This window comes from Brachypodium distachyon, chromosome 2 (genome assembly GCF_000005505.3).
Source record: "Brachypodium distachyon strain Bd21 chromosome 2, Brachypodium_distachyon_v3.0, whole genome shotgun sequence".
Classification (NCBI taxonomy): domain Eukaryota; kingdom Viridiplantae; phylum Streptophyta; class Magnoliopsida; order Poales; family Poaceae; genus Brachypodium; species Brachypodium distachyon.
In genome coordinates, this window is record NC_016132.3 from 57683609 (window position 1) to 57699035 (window position 15427).

Below are 15427 nucleotides of genomic sequence, written 5' to 3' on the forward strand. Positions count from 1 at the left end.
CAATTAAGAGTTTAATTTTGCTACGAGACTAAAGACAATTAAGCATCACATTGGAATTTAATTACGAGGAGTAGCAGACGTTATTCTACTTTATCTTATTAATGTGGTTATTCCTAAGTGCCTAACTTGCGAGTAGACTGGTGGTCTTGAGTAATTATTGTCCGCTAATATTTTGAAGTCATAATGTCTTGTTCACTAGGCTTACGGGGTGGAGTTCGGGTCTCAAAAAATGACGACAGCGATGTGGTATTGTAAAGATTGGAAAGTGTCAACTGTCAAGCACCTGCACAGCTGCACTTTGATATTTCAGCCGCTCATCTGATTCACCGAAGCAGGAGGGAATAGGGGGAGCAACAAGGCTAGTTCATTTCTTTAGCGGCTAGCGCACCTACGGCCGGCCTCTCTTAGTACAAAATAGTACCAGGTATATTACTACTCACAATCAATAATGGCAGAGATCGCAAGTTCGATCATTGTTGGGGAGACAGATAGCCAAGTCTTTTCTGATATTACCACCACAACCAAAAAAGATGAGGACAGTCAGATCAAGAAGCAGCGGGAGAGGCTGGAGATGGCGCGCTTCAAGATGGAGGACGCGCTAGAGATATCCGGCAAGTGGCAGATCACAGACGTGTCCCTACTCCACTGGCGGAAGAAACTGAAGCGCGCTACCCGAGATTGCGATGACGCAGCACGCAGATGCAGGCAACTCTCTCACGAAGAAGACGAGAGGAAACAATTGGTAAGACAATTCTCGTTTCCTAGACGGATCGCTCATGCGACCAAGGCATTCGTCTCCTCTTTAGTCGGCGGCAACAACAACGGTGATCATTGCTCAGCTACCAGCAGCGTCGCCGCCGCCGTCAGAAGATTCGAGAGGTTCGCAAACAGTGCCGATGAATTCATGAGATTTGTGCAGCTTGGCGGAACACCACGTCGACCGCATTTGTTCTTTGACCCTATCATCGGGCATATTTTTGCCGGCGAATCGTTGTTATATCAGGTGTCGCATATGGATGGACGGTACAACTTCTGCATATGGCCGGCAGACTCTGAGGAGCGTGGGATGGTGGCGATGTTGTCCTTCGTGTACGAAGATCGCAAGGTGCCCATGAACAATTTTCGCCTCGACTTCATGTTGCGTCTCTCAGAGAGCACAAATATAATCGGAACTCTAGTCAAGTGTTTACGACTGGTGACGCCTCACTTCAAATCCACGACAGATGTCGTCATCAAGAAGATCACCCAGTTGCCAACGCAAGATTTCTCATATGTGCGGCCGGCGCTTGCGAATGCCCACATGGACCATTGGAATCCAGGATTGTTGGACCATGTCTACAACACTTTGACAAGATGGTTCCGTCCAGATCCATTATGTTGTCAAGGAAACGAGCACCAAGGCAACGTGCCTTTTTATGGTGGCAGCGACATCGTAGCCAGTAGCAGTGATAGTGGAAACAAATTCAGACTTTCGAGCATATTTCCAGAAGCAGTCTACAACTTACTTCTACAACGTCACATCTCACCATTCGAGTACAATAACCTGGTGCCAGCATCATCAACCACAACCTCCACCGGATGTGATGACATGTGTGCTTCTCTGGAGAATTTCCCTCCTTTGAAGCTCGGAATTTTGTTCCTGCCTCATGACTATTTGGAGGAGTCCAAGTACGTAGGTGAGGCCGGTTATGCCATAGAGGTGATCGACGGAGAGAAGCAACAACACCACACACATGTCAATGTTCACCCGAACCAACTCGACGAGATGTTTCTACCCAAGGCGATAGATTATCTTTATCATAACGTTGAGGCTACCACGTACCAGATATGTTGGAGGTCGAACCATGGCAGTGCACACCTATGCATGGAGAAAACAAAAATGTTCAGAGTAGGCAGACCCACACAAGGTAGGAGTAATAATAAAGTGTTTCGTCGGATGCAGCAGAATGAACAGATGAGGAAATCGCGGTGGAAACAGGTAGTTAGAGATTTGCTTAAATTATGGGTCGTGCGTTCCTCGGATAGGTTGTACACCTTGATTTCGGCATGGCTTGTTGAGGACAAAGCTAATGGTTAGTGGCTTTTCATAAGACTTTCTGGCAGTTTCTCTAGGCCAGCTCCCAGCCTCCCACCGCTTCTTTCAATTTGTCACTTTCTTTGCTAACGGTGGTGGTAATACCACAGAGGTTACGTAATGCAGCTGCTGCTTTTCACATATATATTCCTCGAAAAAAAGTTACATATACTACATAATTCTTTTTGAAAAGAAAGGAAACTCATCTGTTATGTGAGAACACAAAGCCAGCTGGTTATCAAACTTGCATCGTTAAGGTACGTAGGCTTTCCTTGGAATCTTACCTTGCCGCACGCACGCACGCAACAGAAAATTCAGCTGCTTCGCGAGATTCATCTTGTAAATTAAAAGGTGATTGCATTCTAAGTTGCCTGTTTTTTAAGAAATGAGCCTTAAATATCAATAGGCGTTTCATAACCGTTGGTTTAACATATTCTTTCATCTCTCACTTGCTATCATTGGATTAAGATCCGATGACTAACATGTCGATTGATCTCTAACTAAAAAACATGCGACTTATCACTAGCAAAACCGCACCTTTTATTAACTGAAATCGTACATCACGGCACACTGGCATGAAGAAACGACATTAAAATCATATAATCTGATCGGGTACACGGGCGACTTGTCCGGATTAAACAGCCCAAAGTTCCTCTCGCTCTCGGCCCCTGTCTTCTGGTTCTCGTTGAACATGGCGAACAAGTAGGCCTCGATGGCCTTACCCGGCCTCCTGGGCGTCCCACCACGGACATGGTCAATCAGGTTCTGGTTGTACGTCCTTGCGTTCGCTGCCGTGGCGCCGGCCCCGCCCGCTGAGCGCCACCCGGTCTCTGAGATCACGATTTGCACCGTCGACAGTATATTCACCCTCGCCAGCGCGTAGTACAGGGCATCGACCATGGCGTCGAAGAGCTAGGTTGGTGTAGTCGTGCCCGTTGTCATAAACCACGGTGGAGCCGGGCTGGAAAAGCGCGTAGTTGGTGTCGATGGCGCCCTGGGGGGCGCCCGTGTAGGCGAAGTAAGGGTACACGTTGGCCAGTAACGGCGCCCCCGTGCTGTGTCCAGGAGCCTGGCCACCTGCGTCATGTAGCTGTCCCTGAACGTGCCCGCGGACGGCGGCGAGGACGCCGCGAGCACATCCATCCGGACCACCGTGGACACCTTGATGCCGCCGCTGAGGCCGGCGGATGAGAGTGCGGCATTGATGTTCTTCATGGTTGGCAACCATACCTAAACCCTAGACCCTTCTGGCATATTCTTTTTCGGCACTAAACAGACTTCTTTCGTAAATTCAATTGTTAATCATATTTTTTGCATGTATCAGAGCAGGAGAAGCTAGGATCCATACGATCCTTGATTAATAAAGGTTGTCGATTTAACAAATACCTCTAACCACAACTCATCCGTTGATTCTTCAACATCGGTCGGTTTGGACCTCTGCTTAGTTTTATCCAAGTTTCATCCTTGTCATGGATAGATCACCCAGGTTTGGGTCCATAAGCAGTGACAATCGCCCTATGAAGACTCGATTTCGCTACGGCTCTGATGGGTTCCGTTCCTTAACCAAGCCACTGCTTATGAGTCGTCGGCTCATTCTTCAACAGGCATGCGGTCAGAGATAACTTTCCCCTCCCACTGCTTGGGAGTTCAGCACGGTTTCACGTTCTATTTCACTACCCACTGGGGGTTCTTTTCACCTTTCCCTCTCGGTACTATTTCGCTATCGGTCACCCAGGAGTAACACTTTTTTATACTCTGTCGTGAAAAAAGGTTCAAACAACAAGAAAAGGTTGTTTAACCAGACCATAAAAAAATTAACGAAAGATGGTATCACAAATATGAGAATTTTGTTTTCAAAACCCACGCTGTTACATAATCAAGAAACCAATTTATTACAATCAAACTAAACACTTTCTTTTCAAACCGAGCCAAGCCGTGAGGCGTGCTAGATATTAGCAGTCCGCTTCTCCTGACCTTTACCTCGGAAAAGGACTAGAACAAAGTGTTTTTTTTGCGGGGAAGAACAAAGTTTGAGCTTCTTACGTCAAGCTCGGCATGGTCGACCTATCCAAGTCCGAAGGCTATATTAGACAGTTGAGCAATTTATGGGATGGGGGGGAAAATGATACAACGATAGGCAACAAATGCTAAAAGTACCACTCAACACTATATGTGGTGGGGACTGCTTTTGTTCCATTATCTTGATGATAGTGGACTTAGACCGAAAGATCATATGGAAAAATAAGAAGCACAACTCAACAATCGGTTCCACAACTTTCTTTAATTAGTTGCATGAACTTTTTTGGAGGAATTTCACAAGGAAACTACCAGATAATCCTGTGAAAGGCCACTAACCAATAGCTTTTTTCTCACCGATATATGCTGAAATCGAGCTCTGCAGCTTCTCTGAGGAACGCACAACCCATAATTTTAGGAAATCTCTGGCTGTCTCTTTCCACCGTACTTTCCTTATTAGCGGACCCTGCAACATCGGATGAAGCACCTTTTTAGTGTTCCTACCTTTCATGGATCTGTGTGCTCGAACCATTTTTATCTTCTCCATCCATAGGTGTGCACTGCCATGGTTGGACCTCCAACATATCTGGTAGGTGGTAGCCTTAACGTTGTGATAAAGATAATCTACCACCTGAGGCAGAAACATCTTGTCAGAGTTGGTCCGGGTGAACATTAACATGTGTGAGGTGTTGGTGCTTCTCTTCATCGATTGCCTCTATTGCATATCCGGCTTTAACTGCATACTTTGGGTCCTCCTCCAAAGAGTCATGGGGAAGGAATAGAAATCCGAGCTTCAACAAGGGGGAGTTGTCTAGGGAAGCAAATGTGTCATCATAGCCAACGGAGCTTGTGGATGAGGATACGGGAACAACCAAATTATTGTACTCGGATAGTGAGATGTGACGCTGTAAAAACACTAGGCAGACTGGTTCCGGAAATATGCTTGAAAGCCTCAAGTAGTTTTCAATATCGTTGCTACTGCCTCCACCACAAGAAGATTCATTGCCTTTGTGCTCGTATCCTTGACAACATAATGGATCTTGACGGTACCATCCAGTCAAAGATTTGTGGACATGATTCCACAACCCTGGATTCCATTGTTCCATTTGGGCATTCGCAACCTCAGCTGGCACACATGCGAAATCTTGTGTTGGCAACTGGGTGATCTCTTTGATAGCGACATCGGCCATGGACTTGAAGTGAGGTGTCACCAGTTGTAAGCACTTGACTATCGTTCCGATTATATCTGTACTCTCTGAGAGACGCAAGATGAAGCCGAGGCGAACATTATTCTTGGGCACCTTGCAATCTTGGTACGTGAAGGACAACAGGGCCTCTAGTCCACGATCCTTGAAACACATTGGACCTATACCGAAGCAGTGGTACTGGCCTCCTGGATGCGATGCCTCATACATTAATGATTCGCCTGAAAACATATGCCCAATCAGAGGGTCGAAAAAGAGATGCGGCCAACGTGGCATTCCGCCGAGATGCACAAATCTCATGAATTCACTGGCACCATCCGCGAGCCTCTCAAATTTTCTGACAGCGGCAATGACGTTGTGGCCAGCTGAGCAATGATCATTGTTGTTGTTGCTGCCGACAAAAGAGGAGACTAGTGCACTGGTCGCATGAGCGATCCGTCTAGGAAACGAGGATTGCCTTCCCAGATGTTCCTTCTCGTCTTCTTCCTCAGAGAGCTTCCTGCATCTGCGTGCTGCGTCATTGCAGTCCCGGGCAGCGCACTTCAGTTTTTTTCGCCAGTGGAGCAGCGACACGTCGGTGATCTGCCACTTGCCGGACGTCTCCAGTGCGGCCTCCATTTTGATGCGCGCCATCTCCAACCTCTCCAGGCCATCTCCTGCTGCTTCTTGGTCCGATTTGTCATCGTCTTTTCTAGTGGTGGTGGCAATATACCAGAAAAGACTAGGCTAACTGCTTCCCCAACAATGGTAGAACTCAGGATCTCGGTCATTAATTATTGATTCTATACCTACCTGCTCGAGAAATGGACTTCCCTTGCTGCTCTCCCCCGGCTCTCACTTCAATTGCTTTTATCACCACTCCTTCGGTGAATCCGGTGAGCGGCTGAAACATCAAAGTGCAGCTGTGCATAAATCTTTACAACACGGCATCGCTGTCTGTCACTTTGCCATCCGGACTCTCCACCGTAAGCCTCGTGAAAAACACCATTATGACTTCACTTACAGCAACCTCCGAAATATTAGGAGACAAGAATTAGTCAAGGCACTAATCTACTCGGACATTAGGCACTTAGGAATTAGCACAACACTAAGATAAAGTAGAATTGTCTGCTACTCCTCCTCAATTCCATGCATAGTACAGTATATGTTTGTCTCTAATGATCTAATCTCAGAGCAAATTTAAATTCATCATCGCTTAGTCTCGTGCCCTTCATCGCCTCCATATATGGATCTAGGAGAGAGCATGAATATGCCGATCTTGGTCTGACTGAAGAAACAAAGCATCCCCCTCCTCGGCAATACCGAATTAGAATTCTCGCGCATATATGCATGCACGTCTGAGGATTTTGGTGGAATCGCGTTCGTTCAGTTTTGCGGCGCACGTGCATGTCTCGTCCCAAAGAATACACTGAACTGAGAGAGCAGAGGCGAGAATCCAACGTACTTGTCATAACAAACTCCTAGTCCTCCGGGAGCCAAAGAAAAAGCATTGACCATGTAATGAGCCAGTGTGTGTAAGCATAAAACTTGAGGAAGAACAGATACAATTTCTACTTGTCCATCGAACGCGCGAGGACAACTTATCCATGGATCTTGCCATCATATGTTACGCTCTTGGTTTCATTCACTCCTCAGGATCACTGGATCAGATCGTTACAGGTATTGGAACATGAAGCAAAGACTGGGAACATAATCCGTGACAGAGAACAGGTGCCTCGTCCTTCTTTCCAACCTTGGTCTTGGGCCGGCCGTCCGTCCGGAACTCAAACGTGGGTTGGGCTTCGGTATCCTCCTGGGCCGGCCAGCTGGTGCCTGCTGGGCTGTTGCGATGACGCCCCACCGACGCTAGGGTCGGGACATCATAATGTTTTTTTATTCATAATATGATCTCATATATCATACTGTATTAGTAAATCCAGCGCCCGTGTGAATTTTGCATGCACTTTTTTTTTGCGCATAATTTTGCATGCATTTTTAACGGGACAGATTATTGAAAGCGTCATCATAGTAGCTACATACAAATGTATACATGACAATCTATTCGGAAAAAAAAGAGTATAAATGACAATCTACGTAGTCGAATCTCAGAAATTCAAGGTTACGCCAGCGACTTGTTGGCGCTGTTGAACAGTCCAAGGTGCTTCTCGTCTCAGCCCATGCCTTGGGGTTCTCGTTGAACATGGGCCATGTTACATGGCGAATATGTACATCTCGAGCGGCCCAGGCCTCTTGGGCGTGCCCTTCCGGACATGATTGACCGGGTTCTGATTGTACGCCCGGCGGGTTATCCATATGGTCCTACTCCAGTACTCCTGATCAATTCTTCTGATCAATTCTTGATGCAAAGAAGGAAATCATTAGTTCCTAGATGGATTAGAGAGGAGGATTTCTTGCAACAACTTGATGAAATATGTAAATTACTAGCACAATACCCGTGTGTTGGTTCGGAGAAAAAAAATTACAAGACATGTTTGAATAGAATACTATACTATTATTAAGTGTCCCTAACTGTATAAAATCATGTTTATCTAAATGGTTTGTGCCAAAATTAGTTAGATGCAAATAGCACAAATACTCATGTCCCGCATCATTTCCATTGAAATGAAACAAGCATCATTTTTTTGACGAAAAAAAATGAAACAGCTATCTAGCAGCTGTAAGTATAGCTGTTACGGATACATCCCCAACCCGACAGGTTAACTTTCAGAAAATTCAGATCACTACTGTCGAAATTTCAGAAAACCAGCTCTACATGCAGCAAACAAATATATATGTCATGTCACGCATACATCAATTCAGATCACAACTGAAAAAATTAGCACAAATTAAAGTACTAATTGCATGCATCAATTTTGCAGCTTTATCATATGTCATGGTACACGGTTGACATCAATCAGAATTTGATTGGATACACGGGCGACTTGTCCGGGTTAAACAGCCCAAAGTGCTTCTCAGTCTCGGCTCCTGTCTTCCGGTTCTCGTTGAAGATAGCGAACAAGTAGGCATCGATTGCCCCAGGTCTCTTAGGCGTTCCCCCACGGACATGGTTGATGAGGTTCTGGTTGTACGCTTGCGCGTTAGCGACGGTGGCGGCGGCGCCCCCGGCCGACGGCCACCCGGTCTCGGAGATCACGATGGGCACGCTCGACCCACCGGCCTTCTCCACGGCCGCGTACAGAGCGTCGACCATGGCGTCGAAGAGGTTGGTGTAAGTAAGCCCGTTGTCGCGCACCGTGGAGGAGCTGGGCTTGAAGAGCGCGTAGTTGAGATCGATGCCCTTGGTGCCCGTGTAGGCGAAGTAAGGGTACACGTTGGCCAGCAATGGCGCCCCCGTGCTGGCCAGGATCTTGACGACCTGCGTCATGTAGGCGTCCCTGATGGCGCCTGTTGAGGGAGGCGAGGAGGCTGCGAGCACGTCCATCCTGACCGCCGTGGACACCTTGATGCCGCTCAGCCTGGCTGCCGAGAGCGCCGCGTTGAGGTTCCTCATGGCCGGCACGATGTTCTGCGTTGCGGAGCCGGTGATCTCGTTGCCGACTGCGATGTAGCGGAAGGCGACGCCGGGGTAGCGCTGGACGTTGAGCTTGACCCAGTCAGCGGCGACGGAGGCGGAGGAGGCGATGCGGGGCACGTTCTCGTCGGCGAACCCCGTAGCACACGCCGATGGATTGAACCCCTGCATATGCATGTCGTCGTCTCATCAGTTAACTCACGGCGCAAAATTAACTATTAACCAGGCAAATAATAGTACTTCTTAGCATGCATATGGTTCATATAGTTCATAGTTTCATACCAGTGATGGATGCAAAGACCCCGACGACGACCAGCATGGCTGCAAGCACAGAGGTAGCACCATCTTGCCGTGCCATTTTTATACGGAGAGCTGTAGTGCAGATCCAGTTCCTTTTGCTCCTTGCAAACTTGTGTATCTACCAAGCAGGCAACCAGGCCCTATTTAAGTATTTATACAGGATTCCACACTGGGCTGGGCCGCTTAGTTAATTAGTATTCCTAATTTGGTTCCGCTTGAGAGGGCTCAGGAACAGCTACACTGAAAACCTGCAGTGATCAAGCTATATTCAACTCATTTTCGTAAACTGCAAACTGAGTGAGTATGGTAAAGAAAGGGTCCTTAATTTGTTTCAGTGAAAGGGAAACGGAACGGAGGAGAGATGGCGGTAAAGCAGCCCAGGCCCAATGCGCGCGGCCGTTTCTTCTTATCGCTGCACCCGGTGGCAGCGCCGCGCGCGCGGGGCCGGAAATCATAGCTTCTTGGGCCGCAGGCCGCTGCCCGGTGCGACTTTACTAACTATTGGCCCATTTTCGGGGAAGCCGTCCTGAAAGCCCTAAACAACTTTGTTATTGCCGTCGGCTTATAATACTATGGCCCAAGAGAATTATCCGCTGCCGCCAGCTTGGAATCTAGAATCTGGGCTAGTCTAGGTCCACACATCGGTCTTGGAGGAGGTTGTTCTGGCATGTTTTTTTCCCTCATTCATCATATTAAATTATTTGCAAATTCAGATGTTAATCGCACGTTTGTTTGCATATTTCTGAGGATGAGAGGCTTGCCACACACGACGAATACGGATGGCAAGGAGTACCTGAAACCCGATTACCCGACGGATCCAGATCCGATTAGATGCGAGAAAATGTAAATGGGAAAATTTCGGACCCGTCGGGTCTGACGGGTCCCGGTCTGGCAGTGTCTTACCCCAACCCGAAAACCCGCGTACCCGGCCGACAAGCAATCGTTGGCCCAGCAGGCCCAATCCACGTCTCTCGATCCCACGCACATAAGACCCAGTGCATAAGCCCGGTCATACACAAAACAACTACCTACCAATCCCATTCCCACTTGCCACCACGAGTCCACAACTCCACGTCTCCACGATCGGGAATCTTCCCGAGCTCCTCTCGATCCCGTGCTCTCTCACCGTCTCTCTCTACCCGATGCCACCTCTCCCCCAAGTCTCCATCACCTGTGCGCCGCCACTCGCCGGCGGACAGCCCGTCAGCGGCCATACCCTCCCTGAGCTCCCCCCTCTCCCTCTCCTCCCTCCTCCCTCCACCCCTCCGACGCGACCTCAGATCCGGCGCGCTAGGCAGGGACACAAGAGAGGAGGGAGGCGACGGCAACCTCGAGCAGTCGAGCCCTGGTTCGTCCTCGACGACGTCAAGCTGTGGTGAGGACTTGATTGCTTTTTTTATTTTGCTTCAGGGTTCTTTGTGTAAAAGTGAAGGACCTTCTTGTAAATTCACTGGAACCAGTCGCCGGGTCGGGTAGACCCGCGGGTCTGGAAGACCCGAGTCAGGTCCGGGTTTTGTATTGTCGGACCCGGACCCGGACCCGAACCCGAACCCGTCGGGTGCCATCCATAACGACGAATGCTTAGTTTGATATTCTGGAAAAAGGTGGAAAAAAGTAAAAAGAAAAAAACAAGAAGATTAAACGTTTATCCGAACAAAAAAAAATTGTGTCACCAATGAGATTTTGTTTCTGAAACCCATTAATCAAACTGGTTAATACAATCAAACTAAACTGCTTTGTCCGGATTGTTTTACTTAGTTTTCATACATGAAATAAAATTTGAAGGAATTCACATGAAACCGGCAGAGATTCCTGTGAAATTAGGCCATTAACCACTAGTTTTGTCCTGATTGCTTCAGCCATGCCAAAATCGAGCTCCGCAACCTTTCCGAGGAACGCACCACCCATAGTTTCAGGAAATCTCTGGCTACATGCTTCCACTCTGTTTTCCTTATCTGTTGACCTTGTTGCATCTGATGAAACACCTTACCAACGTTCCTACGTTGTCGTGTGGATCTGCGTGCTTCGACCATTGTGCTTGACTTCTCAACACATAGATGTGCGCTGCCATGATTAGACCTCCAGCATATCTGGTATGTGGTAGCATCGGCGTTATGATAAAGATAATCTATCGCCTTGGGCATAAGCATCTCGTCAAGTTGGTCAGGATGAACATTGACATGTGTGAGGTGTTGTTGCTTCTCTCCGTTGATCACCTCTATCGCAGAGCCGGCCTCGCCTGCAGACTTCGGGTCATCCTCCATAGAATCATGAGGCAGGATTAGAATTCCGAGCTTCAAAGGGGGGAAATTCTCCAGAGAAGCAGTCGCGTCATCACAGCTAATGGAGGTTGCAATTGATGATACCGGCTGTAAGTTATTGTACTCAGAGAGTGAGATGTAACGCTGCAAAAACACTTGGCAAACTGGTTCTGGAAATTTGTTTCTCCTACCGCTGCTATTATTGTTGACGCCATTGACGATGCCACAAGAAGGTGAGTCTTTGTGCTCGTATCCTTGACAACATAATGGATCCGGACGGAACCATCTAGTCAAAGTTATATGGATGTGATTCCACAACCCTGGATTCCAGTGTTCCTTTTGGGCATTCATAACCTCCCACGGTACACATGAGAAATCTTGAGTGGGTAATTGGATGATCTCTTTGATGGTGACATCAGCCGTGGACTTGAAGTGAGGCGTCACCTGCCGCAAGCACTTGACTGCGGTTCCTATTATGTCTGTACTATCGGAGAGTCGAAGCATGAAAAAGAGACAAAAACTGTTCTTGGGCATCTTATGATCTTGGTATATGAATGACATCATGACCTCCAGTCCGCGATCCTTAAATTCCATCGGCCGTATGCCGAAGGAGCGTAGGCCCGCCGGATGTGACACCCGATGGAACAACATTTTGCCAGCGAATAAGTGCCCTACGAGAGGATCAAAGAACAAATGTGGTCGATGAGGTGTGCCGCCGAGCTCCACAAACCTCATGAATTCGCCAGCACCATTCGCAAGCCTCTCAAATCTTCTGACAGAAGCGGCGATGCTGCCACTAGCTGAGCAATGATCAATATCATTGTTCTTGTTGCTGCCGACAAAAGAAGAGACGAATGCCTTGGTCGCATGAGCCATCCGTATAGGAAAAGAGGATTGGCTTACCAACTGTTCCTTCTCGTCTTCTTCCTTCGAGAGCCTCCTGCATGTGCGTGTCACGTCGTCGCAGTCCTCGGCAGCACGCTTCAATTTCTTCCGCCAGTGGAGCAGCGACACGTCGGTGATCTGCCACCTGCCGGAAATCTCCAACGCAGCCTCCATTTTGATGCGCGCTATCTCCAGCCTCTCCAGGCCATCTTCTGCTGCTTCTTGGTCTGATTTGTCTTCATCTTTTGTAGCGTTGGTGGCAATACCAGAAAAGACCAGGCTAACAGCTTCTCCAACGATGGCAGAACTAACGATCTCTGCCATTATTGATTTTGAGTACTAGTATAGAGGTGCGCTAGCTAGCTGCTAAAGAAATGGGCTAGCCTTGCTGCTCTCCGCTGCTCTCAGTTCAACTGGTTTTATTACTCCTCCTTGGGTGAATTAATCAGGTGAGCGACTGATATATCAAAGCCTGAAGGTGCTTGACAGTTGACACTTTTCAATCTTTATACGATACGATACGACATCGCTGTCGTCATTTTGCGATCCGAACTCCACCGTAAGCCTTAGTGAAAAAGACCATCATGGCTTTATACTAGCTTACAACAACCTCCAAAATATTTGCAGACAATTAGACAATTAAGAACTCTAATCTACTCTCAAATTAGGCACTTAGGAACAAGCACAGCAATAGAATAACCCGGGTTCCCGTTCCTCGACCCGAACGACCCGGATATTCTTGGCAGTCGATCAGGAGACAGCGATCAGCCTCTGTCCGTCCAAAGCGTAGGCTAGAAACCAGCTCACAAGACACAGGCAGGCAAGCAGGACTGCAGGAGGGGCCACAGCCATGCACGTGGAAGGGGCCGGGCTTGCCACGCGTAGTTGGCCAGTCATGGGCGGCCGGAGGCGGGGATACATAACGAACTATAGCCCTCCGATCTGGGCCAGAACCGAAGCTTGGATCTTGCCATTACAATGGTTTCTTAGTCATGATAGACTGTTATTTACTTTGATGCGTCATTTTTTTTTCTTGCGTCTCAGAGTAATTTTATTGGTTGCAGTTGCATGTCGAAGTCTTCTAGTATACTTATATGATAAGTACAGGTAGCAGATGCCACAGAGGTACAACTCAACAATGGTCCTGCAGCTCTCTTTAATTTCCATACATGAAAGAACGTTCAAAGAAAATTCATGAGGAAACTAGCTACCAAAGGTTCCTAGTATTAAATTAGCTATCAACCACAAATTTTGTCATTGCTTCAGCCATCCAAAATTGAGCTCTGCAACTGCAACCTCTCCGAGGAACGCACCACCGGTAATTTCAGGAAATCTCTGGCTACTAAGACACTTATTATGGATCAGATGGAGTATATGGTATACAGGTAACGGATGCGAGAGGTACAACTAAACAAATGGTCCTGCAGCTCTCTTTAATTTCCATACATGAAACAAAGTTTGAAGGAAATTCACGGGGAAAGTAGATAGCATGGATTCCTATGAAATTAGGCCATTAACCACTAATTTTGTCCTCATTGTTTCAGCCACGCCAAAATCGAGCTCCGCAACCTCTCAGAGCAACGCACAACCCATAGCTTGAGAAAATCTCTGGCTATCTCCCTACACTGCCTTTTCCTTATTTCCTGATCCTGTTGCATCTGACTAAACACCTTACCTATGTTCCTATGATGTCGTGTGGATCTACGTACTCCGACCAATATGCTTTTCTTCTCCACACATATATGTGCGCTGCCATGGTTAGACCTCCAACATATCTGGTATGTGGTAGCCTCGTCATTATGATAAAGATAATCTATTGCTTTGGGCATAAGCATCTCGTCAATTTGGTCCGGATGAACATCAACATGTGAGAGGTGTTGTTGCTTCTCTCCGTTGATCGCCTCTATCGTAGAGCCGGACTCTCCTGCAGACTTTGGGTCCACTTCCAGAGAATCATGAGGCAGGATTAGAATCCCGAGCTTCAAAGGGGGGGAATTCTCTAGAGAAGCAGACACATCATTATAGCTACTGGTGGTTGCGGTTGATGATACATGCCCGAGGTTATTATACTCAGATAGAGAGATGTGACGCTGCAAAAACACTTGGGAGACTGGTTCTGGAAATATGTTTGAAAGCCTCAATTTGTTTCTACTACGACCATTACTATTGTTCACGCCATTGCCGATGCCATAAGAAGGTGAGTTTCTGTGCTCATATCCTTGACAACATAATGGATCTGGGCGGAACCATCCGGTCAAAGTTATACCCGGATTCCATTTTTCCTTCTGGGCATACATAACCTCTGATGATACACGGGAGAAATCTTGTGTGGGCAACTGGGTGATCTCTTTGATGGCGTCATCAGCCGTGGATTTGAAGTGAGGTGTAACCAGTCGCAAGCACTTGACTATGGTTCCTATTATGTCTGTGCTCTCAGAGAGTCGCAACATGAACATGAGGCGGAAATTGTTTTCAAGCCTCTTATGATCTTCGTACATGAATGACAGCATTACCTCCAGTCCACGATCCTTGAAATCCATCGGCCGTATGCCAAAAGAGCGACGTTGGCCTCCCGGATGTGACACCCGATACAATAACAATTCGCCTGCGAAGATGTGCCCGACGAGAGGGTCAAAGAACAGATGCGGTCGATGGCGTGTTCCGCCGAGCTCCACAAACCTCATGAATTCACCAGCACCGTTCGCGAGCCTCTCAAATCTTCTGACAGAGGCGACGATGCTACCGCCAGCTGAGCAATGATCATTGTCGTTGCTGCGACCAAAAAGGGAAGAGACGAATGCCTTGGTCGCATGAGCGACCCGTCTAGGAAACGAGGATTGGCTTACCAACTGTTCCCTCTCATCTTCTTCCTGAGAGAGTCGCCTGCATTTGCGTGCTATATCGTCACAGTCCTGAGCTGCGCGCTTCAATTTCTTCCGCCAGTGGAGCAGCGACACGTCGGTGATATGCCACTTGCCAGACGTCTCCAGCGCAGCCTCCATTTTGATGCGCGCCATCTCTAGCCTCTCCAGGCCACCTTCCGTTGTTTCTTGATCTGATGTGTCCTCGTCTTTTCTGGTGGTGGTGGCAATACCAGAAAAGACTAGGCTAACTGCTTCCCCAACAATTGCAGAACTGACAATGCCTGCCATTAGTGATTTTGAGAGTAGTATAC

At 47.8% G+C, this 15427-nt stretch overlaps 2 protein-coding genes, 1 long non-coding RNA gene and 1 pseudogene across 3 annotated transcripts; 1 reads left to right on the forward strand and 3 right to left on the reverse strand.

Annotated features, from left to right (window-relative positions):
* Positions 1-2617: 2617 nt before the first annotated feature.
* Positions 2618-5928, reverse strand: LOC104583380 (annotated as a pseudogene).
* Positions 5929-8188: 2260 nt separating this feature from the next.
* Positions 8189-9349, reverse strand: LOC104582956 (glucan endo-1,3-beta-glucosidase GII). Its single transcript, XM_024460292.1, is given in 3 exon segments — positions 8189-8935; positions 8937-8971; positions 9089-9349. Coding segments are annotated over 3 exon segments (858 nt in total). The 5' UTR covers positions 9165-9349.
* Positions 9350-10110: 761 nt separating this feature from the next.
* On the forward strand, positions 10111-11677 carry LOC112271178. Its single transcript, XR_002964150.1, has 2 exons — positions 10111-10481; positions 10966-11677. It is a non-coding gene; the product is annotated as an uncharacterized LOC112271178 (long non-coding RNA).
* Positions 11678-12080: 403 nt separating this feature from the next.
* On the reverse strand, positions 12081-13308 carry LOC112271177. The gene is made up of 2 exons (XM_024460293.1): positions 12271-13308; positions 12081-12167 (listed from the first exon to the last, which is right to left on the reverse strand). The coding sequence occupies exons 1-2, from the start codon at positions 12574-12576 to the stop codon at positions 12099-12101; spliced, it is 375 nt and encodes a 124-aa protein (XP_024316061.1). The 5' UTR covers positions 12577-13308; the 3' UTR covers positions 12081-12098.
* Positions 13309-15427: the final 2119 nt, after the last annotated feature.

Bases quoted from the DNA above. Each gene is read 5' to 3' on its own strand.
- LOC112271177 (XM_024460293.1), bottom strand. From the start codon at position 12,576: ATGGCAGAGATCGTTAGTTCTGCCATCGTTGGAGAAGCTGTTAGCCTG. The intron at 12,168-12,270 runs GTAAGCCAATCC...ATCATTGCTCAG, and splicing joins AAGACGAGAAGGAACAGTTG to CTAGTGGCAGCATCGCCGCT.